Genomic DNA, 19,231 nt, shown 5'->3' with positions numbered 1-19,231 from the left:
ATGCAGTGGTTGTAAGATGTTAAACACAATGTCCAACTGATGTCGTATGTGTCAATACTCTTTGGAAGTACATGCACTGAAGTCTACATGCTACGAACAAACTGTGGCTTAGGTAATGTTTAAAATGCCAAATAAAAATAGTTCCAATTACGTTTGTATGCACTAAAAGGCACAGGTCTAATGTCAGCTCTCTTTTTTACCCAAATCATCATGACCATACAGTTCCACACAGCAGGGCATATTATTGCACACTTCCTAAAATAGGACTCGGTGAAATATGTCATCTGCGTACATTTGTCATTACCACAGTAGGACGGGTTTACACAGCATCTCTCCCACAGACAGTCTCATCACTTGGCTTGATGGACATATGGGTGCTTGATGGACATATGGGGACATTAAGGTTGACGCTAAGGGATTTGTCATTGCCACGCACACCTATTTTTATAAACCCTGGCTCCGGATAATCAGTGTAAGTGTCCTCGGTCCCCTGGCTCGTGGCAGGTCTGGATCATGCAGTGAGTACATTGAAAATAGACCTTTGATTTAATTTCTTGTCCCCATACGCCTGCTGTTTTTAGTAAATGCAAACCCCGCTCCAGCACAGAGCACAAAAAAAAACAGCCCAGGCGAACCAAAGTAAGAAATTCATTGATTTCTATATGGCCCTCTGCGATGGAAGAAAGGGCATTGGATTAAGATTTATTTGGTAATATGTTTAAAGGGCCTTGGCGGCTCCACATCATCCAGGAATTCAATTGTATCTCTGCCTGTTTGATTTATGGCTTGGCTTTAGCTGCCTGATGATTATAAAAACCCCAGATCGTAGTGATGGCTGTTTGTTTGTGTGTGTGTTTGTGTGTGTGTCCTTGCGTGCAAGTGTGAATGAGTGTGTTTTTATTTTGATAACTGTAGTAGGTATTAACGTAGGTGCGTTCACATGGAACTCCACAGTATAATGTGGCTTTGGTGAAATCTGCTTTATGTACAGTAGATGTCTTACGGTCATCTACTGTTCCTGAGTCATGATTCATGGTTCACTGTGCTGTAATTATTGATTACTGATATTATTATTAATTAAACAGGACTGTTTCCAAAGGAGGTGGGCTGCTGCTCTTGGCAGACGTAGAATGATGGTACTGTAGCTTAAACAAACAGTCCAGTCCCTCGGAGGCAGGGATGGTGTAGAGAAAGAGTCACATCCATCTTTTTCACATCATTCAGTGCTGCAGAAACAGCACATTAACTACAAGATACACTCTGAAATCACTCAGCATTTTCTGTTTGATCATATACAGAACGTGGCACCGCCGGAACAGAAAGAGAAAATTCTCCTCTTCTAGGAATGATGTTGATTGGAACCCAGTGAGTCCCCATCTAGAGGCCCCATCACAAAATCAGGATTCTGTTACCCACATACAGTCAGCAGTACCCTGCACATGTGGACTGTATTCAATCAAACCAATGGTTTATAGACCTAACTCTACTTATGTAGTCCATCTATTCTGATGAGTGGAAAGTGGGTTTTTTGGTTCTCATAGCCAAAAGATCGTTCTGTGATTTCATTTTCGGATGGAGAGCTTCCCTGGAATCCTGGCGCTGTATGCATATTTCCTGACAGCCCGGTAAGAGACACCATGACAATATTCAGTTTCGCAGCCGCGTGGAGATAATGTTCACTCTGTCTCCAGGATGAGACACAGAGGTGACGTCGGGACAAGCTCAATCCCATTCAGCTCGATGGATCAGAGAGTGCGCTAATGTCACCCGTTTCTGGCGGCGAACCGCACCTCATGGGATTTCATTCTGCGGCGACGCCTGACAAGACTGGTGCGCTTTCTTGCTGGAAAAAAAAGGAGATGGGATGCATAGAGGAGGCTACGCGTTTGTAAGATGGCTGGTTTAGTCATATCCTGCTAGAAGGTTAAGGCTGTCAGTCAGACAGAGTTGAGAGTGGAGACTGGCATTATGTGCTTAGTGTTAACACTAGTCAAAGGCTGGTTCCGAAATAACATTAGCTCCATACACTCTACAATATGCAGCATGGCTCTGTTCAGTGATAATGACGACCACTGTGAACATTTTGGGGACATAAAGAACAATGCGTTAGATGTCAGCTGTGGTCAGTGCTTTCTCAAAGCCTCATTGACTCACTTCATCTTGGTCTGTATTTTCATTTTGTGGACCGTGACACTTCGTTTGCTCGATTTGCACTCTCTCTCTCTTCCACTCTCTCTCTCTCCCACTCTCTCTCCTACTCTCTCTCTCTCCCACTCTCTCTCTCTCCCACTCTCTCTCTCCCACTCTCTCTCTCCCACTCTCTCTCTCTCCCACTCTCTCTCTCTCTCCTACTCTCTCTCTCTCCCACTCTCTCTCTCCCACTCTCTCTCTCTCCCACTCTCTCTCACACCCTCTATTTGTACATATTCATTTTTATCTCCTGCACGCCAACTAAACAGAGCCAGATTGAGAGTGATAGCTCAATGTGCTGAAGATTATACTTAATTACAGGCCATGCACTGAGGACATTTCTTTTCTTCAGGCCTGTTTAGCGTCTATGTCTGAAATAGACGCGGGCATGACCAAAGCCACCAGTACACTCATTAGAACACACACTCCCTGGTGAGAAATGTCCTCATTCTGACTGCATTGAAATCAGGAAGGCAGTCGCCTTTGATTACCCTTGTGTCTGTCTCAGTGCCGTGGAGGTGAGTAAACACGGACAGAGAAAGCTCTGGGACTCGGTTGGGAACAAAATAAAAGCCCTCTCTCAAAACGAGGGCACTGGAGAATTAAACAGAATGATGGATGGGAGATGGATGGATAGATCGTCCTCAATGTCTAATGATCCTTGGTTTGTCTTCCACCAAAAATGTCTATTTGAGTTTTGCTAGCCACTGTATTAGAACCGAGCTCCATTAGAAAGGCATGCCTGTGTTTTTTGGGGGGGGATAAATATTCTTATCATGTTCTTAATTTTGTCATTTAATATCAGATACATTTTGTAGAGATCAAGTAGAGACCAGATGGATTCAAAAGGGGAAAGTACATGTGTAGTGGTAAGGTAAGACAAAAAAGAACCAGGCCAGGTCAAGCCTGGCTTATGTGTTGGCTTGCTTGTTTCTGTGCGGGACTGGTAGGACGGTAATGACTGATAAATAAAGATGGGTCTTGTCACCTGGACACATCAGTTCCAATGCTTCCAATACTAACTAATACTACCTTTTTTGTGTCGCGTAGACATACAGAACATTTAATCTGCATAATAACATGATATGGTGGTGAATAAAAACAGTGGTCAGAGCAGATTCCTGGTGCCACAGCACAGGTGGTGTTGTAGTCCTATCCCCAACTGAAAATATTGATCTAGTGATTAGTCAACCCATTGCTAAATCACAGCCCTCAGTCCCAGTCAGCTGACGTTGCTTGCTGTGTGAATAGTTTAGCTACGTACGTTGTGAGGCAAGTGTTGGTGACAAGGACTAAACCCAACTGACAGACTAAACCCGCCTACCGACACACAGACACACACACACACACACGGACCATAACCTCAGTAGCTTCAACATCAGGCCGCGATGATAATCACCCTACAGGATAATCCACTAGCACTCCCACTCACCTCAGCCTGTAGCGGTGCTGCTATTTATCTCATCCTTAGTTTCTGCAAGGGGCTGTTACTACACTCTGTACTGGGAAATAAAGCACTGAGTCATGTCACAGGTTCCATCTGCTATCCTGCTTAATATGGGGCATATGGACCCAAATACATATGGCTGCCGCATATGTTGTTGTGCTAATCGAGACAGCCGCAAAGAGGGATGTACTTAAACTAAATTGATGTGAAAGAGAGGGAGAGAGAGAGAGAGAGAGATAGAGACACAGACAGAGAAAGAGATTTTAGTTGGAGCCATAAATCTCTCTCAGTTCGCTTGGCATCATTATTATCACATTTGCTGCAGATCTGTTGACTTATTCCATGTGTGTGTGTGTGTGTAATGCACACAAATACACAACAACAGACGCACATACACATCTACACACACAGGCGCCTTGTAAATACTGAATCTGCACACCAACCCCCCCCCCCCCCAACCCTTGCCCCGATAAAAGTGCTTAATGTTCTGACATTGAAGAATTGTGATGTATCTAAGAAAGGCCCATGGAAGGCAGTCACATATCATCTTGGTTATCTGATGAAAACAAACTGGTCTAGCAGATCAGAGAAGGCCCGTCTCGGGTCTCAGAGATGAACTCGGTGCCCATGAGTCATCCTTACAGTAACACATACTCTTGTTTTGTTTTTTGTAGAGGAACACACATCTTTTAGATTCACTGAAGTGCTATAGGAACATTAATAAGCCACTATACTGTTTCATAACACCTCATAACAATGCTCACTTAGTACATGACCTGTGAATATACTGTAGTTCTTGACTGTACCCGTAGTGTATGGGATTTTGGACATGGTCCAGCTGCTGGCATGGAGAGTAAAAAAGAATGGTAGTTGGTAGAAAGGTAGCCCTAACGGCTCCCTAGTGCATGGTGTATTTATAATTGCACCTTTTGTACTTTGTCTGAATGTGGCTTGTGTAACAGTGCAATTTCACCTTGGGAATTAATAAAGTACCCACCTACCTACCCGGAACAGAACCAATGAAAGGTGTTACTGAGGGACTCCGCACAGGGAGATTGAACCCCAGCTGATCGCCTCGCTGAGATTCTGTGCTGAGTACAATATAAGCTTAATGTGAGGTCTAATTCATTGTGAGGCACACTCAAGGTTTAGGGGGCGCTGGAAAGAGTGAAAACAGTGGCTGCGGTCTTCCATGACGCTGATTTCAGAAGGCTGGGGGTCGCACGGATAGATGAACTATTGTGCTGGAAATCAATTATATTGCAACTCCACTGGTTAGCTCATGGCTGACTGTGTTTTCAGGATGTTTTTTTGTCTCTTTTTTATCTACTCATCCTGTTGTTCATAGCTACTGTACTTCATCTGAAGCCAGTGTCACCTTTTGGTCTCCACCCTTAGCCTCATATTGTCAGGAGCTTGTACGGTAGGCGCGAGATAGAGGCCGAGGCCATAGGTCTTCCTCTCTCTAACAATGGACTGTTTATACTGTAGGAACATTGGATTACTCATCAACAGGGGTCCACATGAAGAGGCTGGAGCAAATGAGAAAACCCAGCACACACTTTTTTTCCTGGAACATGGGCCAACCATTGTAGATATATGAATCATATTCTATCTTTCTTCATTTAGCCTCTTGTCTCTCTTTCTCCCTTTATCTCCATCCCTTCCTCACTTGATTGAGACACATGCACGCAAATACACACACACACACAGAAACACACAAGGCAACTCGCCCCCAATCTCATCATGAGCAGTCTCATGTGGAGACTTAATACGGCTCATTTTCTTCCCCAATTTACCTTGAGATTTGTTGATTCAAAGTCAAACAATGCAATTTGCATATGTTTTGCCCCTTGAAGAGAGGTAATTAGAAAATGCTTAGATGCCTTTCAAAAGGCTGAGAGAGAGAGAGAGAGCGAGAGAGAGAGATCCACCTTTGTCAACCGCCGCTCCTCTGCCAAGGGCTGTGCGTGCATGTATGTGCTCACATGTAAATGTGTGCTTGTTTGCATATTTCTTTCTGTCTGTGAGACTGCGAGAGAGGAGGGCGTGGCGCTGTGTGAGGATATGTGAGTGTATCTGTATGAGTGTGCATGTATGAAAGTGTATGCGAGTCTAATGAGGAAGGCAGTGCCAAAATCTCCTCTCCTCCTCCAATTAATTTGCGGCGATGTCTCCACTAAAGTGATGTAGTTTTTGCTAGAAATCTGCTAATGTTTCTGCAAGGCCCAATAAGATTAACAAACCCGTCTGCCGGTAAGAAAATCTTACAGTTGTTCCGGTACCCACCTCACGGTATGTGATCCTGGCTTCACGCAGGTAGACTTAATTGTACAAGCCGCCGCTCCGAGCTGCTGGTGGTGCCATTGTAACAGCACCTCTCCTCACTCCCAGCCCTGTCCATTGTAACAATCGTTTTGTGAGACGGTAGGTCTCTAAACGTCTTTGTGAACTGTAGACTGTCTCCCTGGAAAATTAAAAGGACAATTGCCATGGGGATTATTTCAGACAGTGAATATATAAACGTAAAGTGTTTGCGCCCCCGGCGTATTTACATAGCGAAACCCACTGACCGAGGATAACATACTGGTTCCCACTATCTGGGATTAATAATAGGATTACATAATGATCAGATTACTGTTCATTGTGATACATGTCCGGCGCTTAACGTTTGTGTTTCTCACAATCCACCTTGAGTTGCATGCCCTCGCCATGACCTGCAATCTTTTATTTTCCTTTTTTATTTTTACAAGTATTCACTTTGTAAACTGGATTAGTAGTATGAGTAGATGTTAAGACCGGGTTGGATTTGGACCCAAGCGCACGACACAGGAGGCAGAGAAAAAATGCAAAGGCCAAAGGGCGGTTTAATACTAAATACAAAGTCCAGCAGGCAAGGTCAAAAACGATAACCAGGCAGGGGTCAGGTGATCAACAAACAATGTCCAACATCCGTAATCCGTAATCAAAAGTCCATATCCAGAAGGGGGGTCAGGGAATCCATGTTTCAGTCCAGGGGTGGTGATAGCAGGCAAGCCGAGCACTGCACACTGGGTCTGGAGGGAAAAAACGGAAAGAGAAAAAAAAAGTGAAACTGAAAACATGAAAAGGTAAAAAAAGAAAAGAAAAAAGAATCACAACAGAGATACGGACAGCAATCAACGTAGGCTAAGCTGGCTAGGGTACAGGCCACAGGTATTCTATGGGAAGATCTGGCAATGAGCGTGGAGAAAACTTGTAGGCAGGCGATGATGATGATGATTGGGCCCCGGTGCGCAGCACTCAGCCGTAAGCTCGTTCACTAATCACCACGATTACCTTCACCTGTGGCGTTGGAGCGCGCGCCGTGCGTGTGCTGAGGTGCTGGGCGTCTCAGCATTACTCTCCGGGGATGAGGAGCGCGAACGCGCCCCGACTCTGGAGTCAGGAGGCGGGAATTCGGGAGGAGGCGGGAATTCGGGAGACCCCGAAAGCCGCGGGGTAAAGCCGGTCGGTCCACCGGCAAGCTCGGAGGAGCTGAGGGGGTTGTGTGTGGAGGTGGTGCCGTAACAGTAGAAACATCTATTGCATGGGGCTCAATTGTTTAATTCTTGGCAGTTTATGTCCATTAAAAAGACCTGTAAGTCTTACCCTGTCTCTAACTGTGATTCTGTTATTGGCCTGTTCTTTCAGCTTGATGGCACGCTCGCAGATCTGGCTTGATGCTGATCATTTGCTACTTAGCAAACGCAATCACGAGTCTCAGAGCCAGCCCTTGGCTACGGTTGGCATTTCCCCTGATTAGATAACATGCTGTCTTCATTTGGATTTTAGATTGCAGAGTTTGATGTCGGCTAGCAGTCGTGTCCTTTAGGGCAAGGCTAATTGATTGTCGTTTCATAGTGCTACTGTTTTCTTTACCATTATGGTGATGGGGCTGCCTTTGAATAGGGAGACAGCACGTTGAGTTAAAGTGGGTTAAGGTCTGAGGTATTTTCTGTGTCACATTGGGAACTTAATGAATTCCATAGGGCTTATTACTCACCATACATTATATCTCATTCTGTATTAAAATACAGTACAGAAGTGAAACGCGTCATTTGCCGAAATGACGTCATCGCTGCATATCGTGAATCTCAATTGCGAAAATGACCTTTCCTGTCGCTCCTGTGTTACTTGTATCCAATGGGTTTGAGACTCATCTGGTCATGAAGATTGCCTATTAATCATAAATGCTTGTCATAATTTCCTTTTATGATCATTTTGTTTGTTACATGTACCTCCTTTTCTCTTCCTTGCAGGGAGTTTGCGCGTTGGAAGGTGAGGAACACGGCCATTGAGAGGAGGGACTTGATCAGGAACCCTGTACCCCTCATGCCAGACTTCCAGCGAAGCGTGCGTTTGCTGGGGCGAAGACCCTCCATTCAACAGTTCATCGACACCATCATCAAGAAGTATGGAACACACATCCTCATCTCTGCCACCCTGGGAGGTAAGAATTGATGCTCCTTAGTTCTCCAAACAAAATCACTTTTAAATAGTTACAGTAAAACTATATACAGAAAAAAGCATTCCAAAACGGCTCTGTGGTTGTCTTGGGAGAAGGATCTGGAAAAAAAGCTTGAGAAGTCCTTGATTCTACCAGGTTCAACAAAGATGTTTTGGGTGTTTGAAGAAGCCGTAATAGTTTATGGTATCACCTTTTGTGAAGAGTAGCTAACTTCATCTGTGCATGATTTCGGGAGCGCAGCCTGTGGAAGTGGAATGACTGTGGAAGCCATGATGCAATGACGTGGGTGTTATCATTCGGAGAAACTCATACAAACTGTTTAAATGTGTGCGTAAAACTATCTTGATCGAATGGTCAGAAATTCTAGAAGATAGTTTCAAAAGCTTCCATTTGACACTGTATATGATTTATTTATTTAAATTTAGTGTATGAATCAAATTTCACCCATTCAGCATTAACTTTTTGGTCAAGCAGTATGGCCATTCGAGCACATACATTTGGCAGGCAAGGCCACGTCTCTGTTAGACCTAAATATAGGATTTCACTTGAATGTCAAACTGAGTGTTTTCACTTGACTGTCGGCTTTAATAATTCAGTTAAGGCGGGTTGAAGGAGGCTTTCATAAGTAGAAGAAGTTTAGAGTTGCAATATCATGTACACATGCCTGCAAGGTGATTCACCCTAATGCACTAATTATGGACTCTGGAAATACAATATTGTGGTGAAATATGATATGATGGCAGAGTATAAATAAATACAAGCGAGCCCACAGAGGATGATTCAGAGCTGCCACAGACCCAGAAGTGATTAAAGGTGGGTGATATATGAGGGGATTGTGACTCAGAAAACTGATTACATCTGTTGTTATTGGGTTCCACACTACCGCACACAGACACACATCCAGTATGTACATACACACATGCACACACCACACACACACACACACACACACACACACACACACCTACCTCCCACTCTCTTTCGCCCTCTCTCTCTTTCTCTCTCCACTTTCTAAGTGTCACCAGATCATCATTTAACCTGGAGGGCATTTCGTGAGAATTACGGCCTGAAAGTTTCCTGTCTCGATCTCTAGGCTGCCCATTAAAGAACACCATTATGTGAGGGGATAAAGCCATGAGACCACGGACCAGGAGTGGACTGAGAGCTGGCCTGCGGGCGCTCTCTAGTGATAAAGGAGTTAAGAAAAGATGATGCTCTCTTTGCTAACCCACAGTCTATAGGTAAAAAGTAGTCACAGAATACTTGGGACTAATGTGTGTGCATGTTCAACAGCATGCACTGTGCATAGCGTAGTGCGATATCGCCTGTAAGCTAACCACACCGGCCCCATTACATCCACTGAAGCACAAACCCAGCTCTTCTCATTCCTTTTAAGCCAAGCGGGTGTTCTGTCTCAGAGCCAGACAGCAGACACTGTTAATGATATACAAGTAAATCGATACCTTCCCCCTCATGTATTGCTTTTATATATCCATCAGCTTGTGTTATTTAATTACACTGGACCATAAAACCATGCCCCTGTATGGCTATAATGTATATCCATAAAAATTGGAATTACATCATTTTGAGCAAAGACGGAGACAGAATATTCAAAATGGCCGCACATGAATCAATTTGGGCTTTACTAGGGCAGAGTGCCAAATAACTGCCCAGTAAAAGATATAAGACAATGTAGTTCTTACAGAAAGTCACCCGCGGGGATGAATTAGAAAGTGTTCATTGTAAAAAAGGCTGCAAAGATCGATTTCACTGGGGTGAAAGATGTAAGTGTGGTATGTTTATGTACAGTAGACTTGCACCAAAATGGGCCTGAGAGTGGCAGAGAAGCCGATCAAGGGTTAATGGGGTACATTATCCTTGTGCATTTGGCCAAGGGTGTCTTAGTAACCTTCTGTCACTCAAGAGAGAAAAGGGATAGTGTGTGTGTGAGTGTGTGTGTGCGAGTGTGTGTGTGTGTGTGTGTGTGCGTGCGTGTGTGTGTGTGTGCGTGTGTGTGTGTGTGTGTCATGAGACCATGATACATTAGGCCTGCCTGCCTCCCCCCAGGTCACGGTCACCACAAGTTAAAGAACCAATCCCAACACAGGGCTCGAGGCAGAGTAACCAATCACCATGCACGGATCCTTGAGCACTTCTGACATGCTCTTGAATGAGCTCCAGACATCATGGTTGGCCCTACGATCTGTACTTTCTAGAAGGGGAGGGGAGGAATGAGCTGTTCAATCTTTATAAGCTGTCAACAAACAAGTGTAAAGCACACTGCACATCGGGGCCAACGTTTGTTGGTGTTTAAACGGGGCTTTCAGCTGGGGATTCTCTCCTTCCCTGTGGTGGAGAGTGTTTAAAGAAAGGTCACTTTCTCAGTGTGAAAGCAATCCTCTCACTCCAGTTCCGACCAACCTCAACCTTTCAAAAAAAAAGCTTAGGAGAGTTAAGAAAAATATTGACTTTTTTGGCATGTGACATTTTGATTTAGAGAAAGTAATTACAATGATGTGATACTCTACGGAACACATATGGGAGCAAATACAGATAATCAGGGCAGAATACTGAAATGGCCGTTGATGGACAAGTACAATATAATTGGTTATTTTTCCAATAACCTCATTAAGGTAACCAACTATACATGAAGATCATGCCGTTACCCAGTCAGATGCATATTTGATATACTGTATGTATTGCCTTCTATTGTATTCTATTATCTCACCTCCCCTCTCCTCCCCTCCCTTCTCCTCTCCTCCTCTAATATGTAGTCAAACCCATTCTCTCCTTATTCTGTATAGGGGAGGAGGCGTTGACCATGTACATGGCCAAGAACAAGCTGGACAGGAAGCTGGTCAACGCCACCCAGAATGTAGAGGCCCTGCACCAGCTCGCCTCTTCCTACTTCATCGACCGGGACGGCACCATGAGGAAGCTCCACGAGATCCAGATATCCACCAATGCCATCAAGGTATGCGCGTGCCAGCACACCTGCCCAGACGCATACACGGACATACCGTGCATAAACCCGCCCCTACAAACACACCTTCATAAGCCCCGTACCCAACACATGTCCCCCTTCAGTACATACAAATACACACACACTCACCAACACACACACACACACACACACACCCACACACACACACACAAACATGCAACCTGTACACCCACCCCCAGCCCCCCAAGGAGAAGTCACCTGGCTTTTTGTTGTCCTAAGTGACAGGCGGATGAAAAGGTTGTGGCAGACGGGCGCTCTGGGTGGCAGGAAGTCAAGCATGACCAAATTAAACAGAATTGACAATGGCTGCTGAGTCAGGTCCTGAGGAGGAGGAGGAGGAGGAGGAGGAGGAGGAGGGGTGTAGGATGCTCACACAGCACATTCTAGTCTGGATAAATATGGCCACGCTAGAGGCACATTGTGAGAAGGTGCAGGCGTGCCGTCGTGACTGTCTGTCTGCAAACCTGTCTTGTGTCCTGGGCGTGAGCAGGAGAGTGAGACAACTAATAAAATCAAATATATATGTCTCTCTTTTGTGAGAAAAGACCTCTCAATGAACATATCATGTATTTACATAATTCAATTCATTATTCCCAGTGGAAAAGTGCTATGAACAGTGGGAATTCCAGACTTCTGATTAGAGTTAAACACTCCACATACTGTATATTCAGCTTACAGCACGATGACACTTGGAAGGAATAAAAGAGCATATTACTAAAATGAATTAAATAAAGAAGAAAGCTGTAGAATATTCTGACTGAGATCAATGTGATATGCATTGGCACCCCCATGAGGAATCCACTTGGGCTGAGAAAATGAGGGGAAAGAGAAAAAAAGACAGAACAGACAGAAATGGAGTTGTTCAAGGCCACTGCTGACTCATATTCCCGTTCACGTATACAATATCCATACTTTTTCGTGAAAAAATAAAAATAAAATCCAAAATCGTCTCGGACCTTGTGGGTTCAGTCCTTCCTCCCTAACCCTATAATTAGGAGGTAAACATCCGAAGGTCCGGTTCTGCAGCTCTCCATTTCTACGGCCCCTTAGACTTGGCAGTCACCGGGTAGACAGTCAACAAGCAGAGCAGAGTGTGGATCTATACACACAAAGAACAGAGGCCGTAGCTCCTCCGATATTGATTCAATATGGCTGGCAGTCCCAACCCCAGAGTGCCAGGTTGTGGTCTGTGGAGAGAACACGCACAAAGACGTCAATACAGGCGCTTCCTGTCTTGCGAGTAAGCACATTTGCGTGCCGGGGGAGTAATGGGTATTTGTGCCCCTCGAGGTTGGGCTTTCAGAAAGATTTGTATTTCACATTATTTGAGGAAAGTTGTATCAACGCAAGAAACTGTCCACAAACATGTATACCTGCTGGATCACACAGAGGAAACGATCCAGGTGAGAGGATATTTATCCTCATTCCATGGAGCTAGTACCCTAGACAGTAGTGGCCATGAGGAAACTGCAAGGAGGAAGGTTGGTATAAGGGTGGGGGTACCAAGCATTTGCAGAATGCTATACTCCCTTCCCATGAGACTTTTTTGTCTTCCCACCGTATCGGTCGGTCTACGGTTGTTTCCCTGAGCGATCAGCTTGTGTACTCTATACTTGTGGGTTTGACAGTGTATTTGGCAGTGCTGTATATGCCCTTGGGGGTCTGTCTCTTTTCTCCCACAGTGGCACATATAGAAATAAGCACACAGTGTTTGCTTCATAGTCCAGCCTGTACACCATCTCTCTCTCCCCCCAGGCTCGGGGCTATCCTTTTACCACTCCAAGCTTGCGTGTGGGGTCAGCCGGGCTATATATCCGGCACACCTCCAGAAGCAACGTCACCGTTTCATCATCCACGACCATCAGGCCACGCATTCCGTTGGGTGTCCGATATATTGGACAGTCCTGGATGACGTGGTCTGCTTTTTTTTTTACTCAGCACCACAGTTGCACGTCTTAAAGTGTCGCAACCTTCTTTGCTTTCCGCTACTGGTGGTGAGGGTAAATCGGCGGTTTTGGACAAGCTCCATGATCATGCTGACCATATGCCTGTCCGGCAGCAGGCGGAGCAGCTTGCAGGTGAGGCTGCGGTGCCATAAGATGTTGTAGGCAGCCGTCAGGTCTATAAAGATGGCTGCGGCCTTATTTTTGGCTGAAAAGCTGTCCTCGATGTCTTGAGTCATCAAAGTGATTTGATCTATGGTCGATCTCCCACGTCGAAACCCGGCCTGCTCCTGTGGGAGCAGCAGGTTGATGATTGGTTTGACGCGGGCGTAGATGAGGCGCTCGAGGATCTTGAAGAGGATACATAGCAGACAGATGGGGCGGTAACTCTTTGGGTTCCCTTCAGGCTTATTCGGCTTAGGGATCGAGACAACTAGGGCTTTTCTCCAGATTTTGGGGATCTTGAGTTGGCACAAGCAGAAAGAGAGGAACACTCTTAACCAGGACTTAAAGGCAGGCGCGGCATTAGAGTATACAGTTTGCCAACCCTCCCGGTTTTCTCCCGGGGTCATATTTCTCCCGCTTTTCTCCCGATTTCTGTCTATCAGATTTACTCACGTGTCACGACCTGTTTCATTCTAACATAACGCTCCAAATTTTACTGTTTCCACTCGGACTTCAATACAGCTACACCATTGTTTGGTTTCCATGGTAGCTGTGTAGTCCGTGCATGTGCTACAGGACTTTCTCCCTGAGGATCTAGCGTCTACCGTCTCTTGACTGACAGAAGAGAGAATGAGCTCTTCAAAGAAAAAGAAAAATACTCATGTAAATTCCAGCCTCAGTAGAGTTTACATTTCTCACTGAGAGTTTTAGAGGAAAGGGATAGCCTATAGCCTATTTGATACTGATATGACTAATATGATACTGATATATACTAATCTATACAGATATTGCCCATTCAATTTCAGTTCAATCCCTCATGAAATAAAATTATTGAACAATATAAATCCTGTTGCTGTGTGCTTTTTTTTTTATAAAAACAAATATTCATAATGTCAGTAGGATACAGGAAAATGTCTCAACCCCCCCCCCCCCTCCCTATTTCTGAGGTCTCAAGGTTGGCAAGTATGGGGTGGTTAGAAATTATCCATCCTGCAGCATTTGACCATCATGGTATTTGACAGGGAAATCCCATTGGAAAATTGGGATTTCAGACAGGTGTTTTTAGTGAAGCACAACCACCAGGTGGCGTCTTTGAGCAGATTTAGCAGGCTGGGCTCACAGTGTATTTCTCCTATAGTCTACAAATGAAGACAAGCCTGATCATTGCATCATTCAATTTCTGATTATTAAATTTAAATGCTCTGTTGTAAAGCACTTTGAGCTGAATTTATCTGTATGAAAGGTGCGATACAAATATTGTTTTATTGTTACTATTACCTTTTTCTCAAGCACATTTCTCTCCATCTGGATGTAATTTAATTATTAGGAATATATCTATCTACAGTATTTATCTCAGTAACTGACGTCGGGTCAAGACGTGGTGTCTGTCAAATGCGCAAAATAACAGTATTGCTAACAATGGCTTACAATTACTAACTTGCCTAGAACTACAAAGATTGGACGAAAGTGAGGGTTTTGCGTTTTTTCTCTGGAACGCATTCAACTGGGATTTGACGCCGTTCTGGGTACCAAATCCCAAGCTCCGATACAAATTCATAAACCCCGGAAGTAAAAGCACAGTAGAGACCCTCGCACTCCGCATCCCAGCGCGGTTTGTAGCTGTTGCGACGTCCATGTGGGATGGATTTTTTGGCCACTTTCTCCAGTATGCCGCAGAGTTCCCGGTACGCCTCGTCCACGTTGTTGGTGTTAGGTGGTGGGACGCATCTCGTGGATCTATGGTTGAGGAGGCAGTAGCGTTTCCAGTTGGTCTTTCAGAAGTTCCTCGCTCGGGACAAGGTCCACGAGTTTAGGCGTGGTTATCAGTGATGGTCGATTTTGGGACCGCGGGAACTTTCCTAGCACGCGTCTATCAGGGAGCCGGTTATCAATGCCAACACTTGCGAATTCCAGGTAAGGATTCGTCCCAGTTTTCCAGCGACCGGAGACAAAGCTGGTTCACTCTGTCGGGTGTATTGGTGTTGTACCCCCAATCTTCATGTTCACAATTGAAGTCACCAGCACAGAGACAGGCGTGGGGGAAGACTGGGAGATATGCTGGTGTGAATCGCAAGGGTGGAGGCTTGTAGACGTTGACGATTTTAAAGCCGGCAACGTCCACACAGGATTGGGGATTGGTCGGTGAGAGTCCAGTTCAACCTTTGGTGGACAAACGTAGCAAGGCCATGCTTCCTGCTTAGGATAGACCCACCTAGACCAAAATTTGGGAGAACTAGCTTATCTGCTGTTACACAGTGAGTCTCCTGGAGGAGGATGACGAGGGCCTTGGTGGTGCAGGCCAGGTGTTTGATGACGTCGATCTTACTGGTTGTGAGCCCTTCGGTGTTCAGCTGCAGAGTTCTGGTTTGGGAGTCGCCTCCCCGCCTGTGGCAGCCGAACGCCAGCCTGGGTGGGGGCCCTCAGTTGGCAGACTTTGCTTCGCTTGCGTTGGTTAATCGCAGCAACTGACCGGGGGCACCACGAGAAGATGTCTGCCTTGCCCTTCTCTCTCTCTCTCTCTCTTCCCCCTTGATGGCTGCTGCTGGAGGGGAATGTATCCCAGACACTTCAATAGGTCTTGGTGAGTGTGAAAGTGGCAAATGATCAGTTAGGAGAGGCTTGTGTGTGTATGTGTGTGTGTGTTTGTGTGCGTGGGTTTGTTTTGGCCTCAGAGCATCCACTGATCCGCCATGCTATGCTATATTTATCATCCCTGTCTCCACCAGCCTTAGCTCTGCTTAAGAGGTTCCAGCAACATGCAAGCGTTAATCAAAATGAAGACTTCTCCCCACTGCCCCAGTGATGCCCAGAGCAAGTCTGGGACTAGTTATTTTTCTAAGACCCCATACAGAAATGTATCTTCCCAAACCAATGAGTTTCTGTTGCCCGGGAGCCTGGAGCCTCTCTTTTCAGCATCGGTGGATTCTCAGTCATCGGGGTGTTCCGGAAGGAAAACTCCCCAAAACAAACAAGAGCTTGGGAGGAAACCTCTCTGGACCTGAATGTTTTCTATTCAGACCTGCATTTTCAACCTGCTCTTAGAATACAAGGTGTGTAATAATAATAATAATGATAGTGATAATGATTATAACAACAACTAGCAGCAGCTTCCACAGGCCTGAAGAAAAGAAATTTGGGCAATTAGACTACCGTTATAGCTTTTAGCCAGCTACGAACAGTATAGGCCTATTTAGTCAAATAATTGCAACTGTGGGTCTTACCAGAAGACAGATAATTTGCGCTGTGAAACTGACATTAAATCCGCATTGTTCACCAGTCTAACGTCTTTTTTTTATTTATCTTAGTAGGTGTCCAACAAAGCCAGCTGCACACTGAAACGTTACTGTTCTGGGTTCAACATCTGTCAGTTGTGGTGATATAAAGGAATCGAGCAGAATACCACTGCAATAACTGATTATTAGTCAGATCAATTTAATCATTATAGCCCATTTCATATACAAAGGCAACCAAATATGCTTTACAGACAGGGGGAGAGGATGCAGCCTACATGTAGCCTACTTATCCTACCCCTAATTATGTGTCAGACTGCATGCAGTGCGCAGCGATTCAACATAATCGATGAGTTTGGAGAAACAGAGGGCCGTGCGCTAAGACTCTGTGAGCTCACAGCGGACAAGGGGTAGCCAGAGACGTAACAGGTCATGAAGTCAATAGATCTAGTTTTGAATGTTATTGTAATGCCCTCTGGTTATAATAGAATATCGCTACTGTAGATGTTTAATCCAAAATGTGCAATGCTTCCTGCAGTTGGGTCGGATCGAGGTGCTGGATGATCAACATTCTGTGGAGCAGATGCCACTGCATTGATGACTAGGCTTACACAACTTTCAGAATGTTTTGCAGAACTTACAATTCGTTGGTGTTGTAAATTATGAAAGGAAAAAAAAAACTTGACTTACCCACCCCTTAATGTAGTCATAATTGTATCACAATAGCTTCTATAAGCACAGCACAACACTGCAATACAAGGCCTTAGGACAAACGATTCAGTACACAGGTGTGTTTGATGAAGGGACGATCTCATTGTGAGAATAGGCTATGTTTTCTAGAACATGACTAAAAACTGCACGGGTACTGTAGGCCTACGTCTTTATTTCCCGAGGTAATTGTCGCGAATACAACATGACATAAAATTAAGACATAGGCTACTTTCTCATAAAACGGGGGTGTTGTAACATTTTATAATATTAGGTGACATTGGCTGCAACCTGCCTTCCAGGACCTGCACACCTCCAGAGCCCTGAAACGAGGGACCTGGAACTCCTGAGTCCCAAGCTGTGTTCGGAATCACTCCCTATTCACTATATAGTGCACTATATAGGGCGTCAGCCATTTTGTTTGTAGTGTCCGAATTCTCCACGGAATTTTCGTTCCCTGTATAGTCCACTATTTATTACCCACAATTCACCTTGATTTGCAGGGAACAGTGCATGTACCCTACATTTTTTCCGTTCCCTAGGTAGTTCACTACATGGTGAACCCTATGTAGGGAATAGGGAGTGAGGGAACGAGGGAGCGAGTTATTTTACATATACAAAACAGCATAAATTACAACAATAGGCTATTTATCGGTAAGTCTACAGCATATTGAATGTAGTTTGAGCGAGAGATACCAATCGGGAGGTTCTTGGGGAGACAAACTGACTTCTAACCAACTTTGACTTCGTAACATTGCCTATTGGCCTATACAACACAGCACACTCACAACAGTTAGGCTGGTAGGCTATCACTTTGGAAACGTTACAGCACAGTTTGCACCTGATTAATTCAGTGTTTAATGCCAGGGAAGGGTATTGTGTGTATATGTATTGTGTATATTGGGTATTGTGTGCTGTACATGTTTCTGCCATTGCACAGGAGGACTAATGTTACCAAAAGCAAATGCATTGAGAGCTAACGTTAGCGTGCTAGGATAACTAACACAGCTAGCTAACATACCTAACATTAGGCTAGCTAACATCAACATGCTGGATAAAGACAGATAGCTAGCTGGATTAGACAGCTTTTTATCAACTGTTGCCAATTGCAGCTAACTTTATGGTTCGTTTATCTAACATTAGCTAGGTTCAATACTAACGTTGATCATAGACGGAGATCATGGTAAAAACTTCTCAATTTGTATGTCAACCGCAAATAAAGTTATAAAACATATGTACAAAATATACTAAAATTATAGGTGGTCATCGTTGAGACTGCAATTAATCAATTTTTCTCAAGATTAGGAGAAAAGGTTCAGAGCTTCCTTACCGTGTTCGATAAACAATGCGCAAAGACAGCAGGTGTGCGAGCATGAAATGGAGCAAAGACAGCAGGTGCGCAAGCCAGACAGATTTCTGTTTGGGGCGGGTGTAGGGGAGTGGTGGCGTGTTTTTCACACTTTAGTGTGATGTCAAGAAAGAGAAAAACGCACAAACGGGGGGCATTTTCAACCACAGTGAAATTGGACTGAAAATTTTAAGGTTTCAGTTCCTCTAAAACTACAAAACGGATACATTTCTATTGTGTTTCTTCAATGTCCTCTTGTGCAAATAGCACGTACAAACTCAAAAAAGTGAAAATTGCTATGTTATACCTTTAAATAACAAGCAGTGTGTTTATTATACTAACAATATATGTGCGTACTAGGCTATTGCAACACCCCTTTCCCTGTTACCTGTTCATATTCAAATTAACTGGATCGATATGTTTCATAGCCAGTGGGCTAATGGATTGTGGGGCAGGGGGGTGCTACTAACATTAGCGAGTTCCAGCCAGGGCTCCTATTGTGCTGTTGGCAGTGACTGCTCCATTCCATTTCAAATTTTTGCCGGTCTGCCACAGGTGTTGGGCTGAATTCGATAGTTTGATTGATAGATGCCAGTCCTGATTTCGATAGCAACTAGCCATGGATAGAATGTACTGCATTTACTGTGCAACATCAACTGTCCAGTTGTCAAAAGAATTGCCAACAAACTGATTATGCTGGCCAGCTA

The 19,231-nt window shown here is 44.6% G+C and overlaps 1 protein-coding gene across 1 annotated transcript in view; it reads left to right on the top strand.

Moving 5' to 3' along the window:
- Positions 1 to 19,231, top strand: part of brinp1 (bone morphogenetic protein/retinoic acid inducible neural-specific 1) — a gene marked incomplete at both ends in the record, with an annotated part of 80,943 nt that overhangs the window by 28,360 nt on the left and 33,352 nt on the right. The window contains 2 exons of the mRNA XM_084442748.1: positions 7,918 to 8,108; positions 10,931 to 11,100. Of these exons, the coding sequence (XP_084298874.1) occupies positions 7,918 to 8,108; positions 10,931 to 11,100 (361 nt within the window). The remainder of the gene's footprint in view (positions 1 to 7,917; positions 8,109 to 10,930; positions 11,101 to 19,231) is intronic.

This window comes from Borostomias antarcticus (assembly GCF_949987555.1).
Source record: "Borostomias antarcticus genome assembly, chromosome: 8".
Lineage (NCBI taxonomy): Eukaryota > Metazoa > Chordata > Actinopteri > Stomiiformes > Stomiidae > Borostomias > Borostomias antarcticus.
The sequence above is the reverse complement of the archived record's forward strand: the minus strand, read 5'-3'. Positions and strand labels throughout refer to the sequence as shown.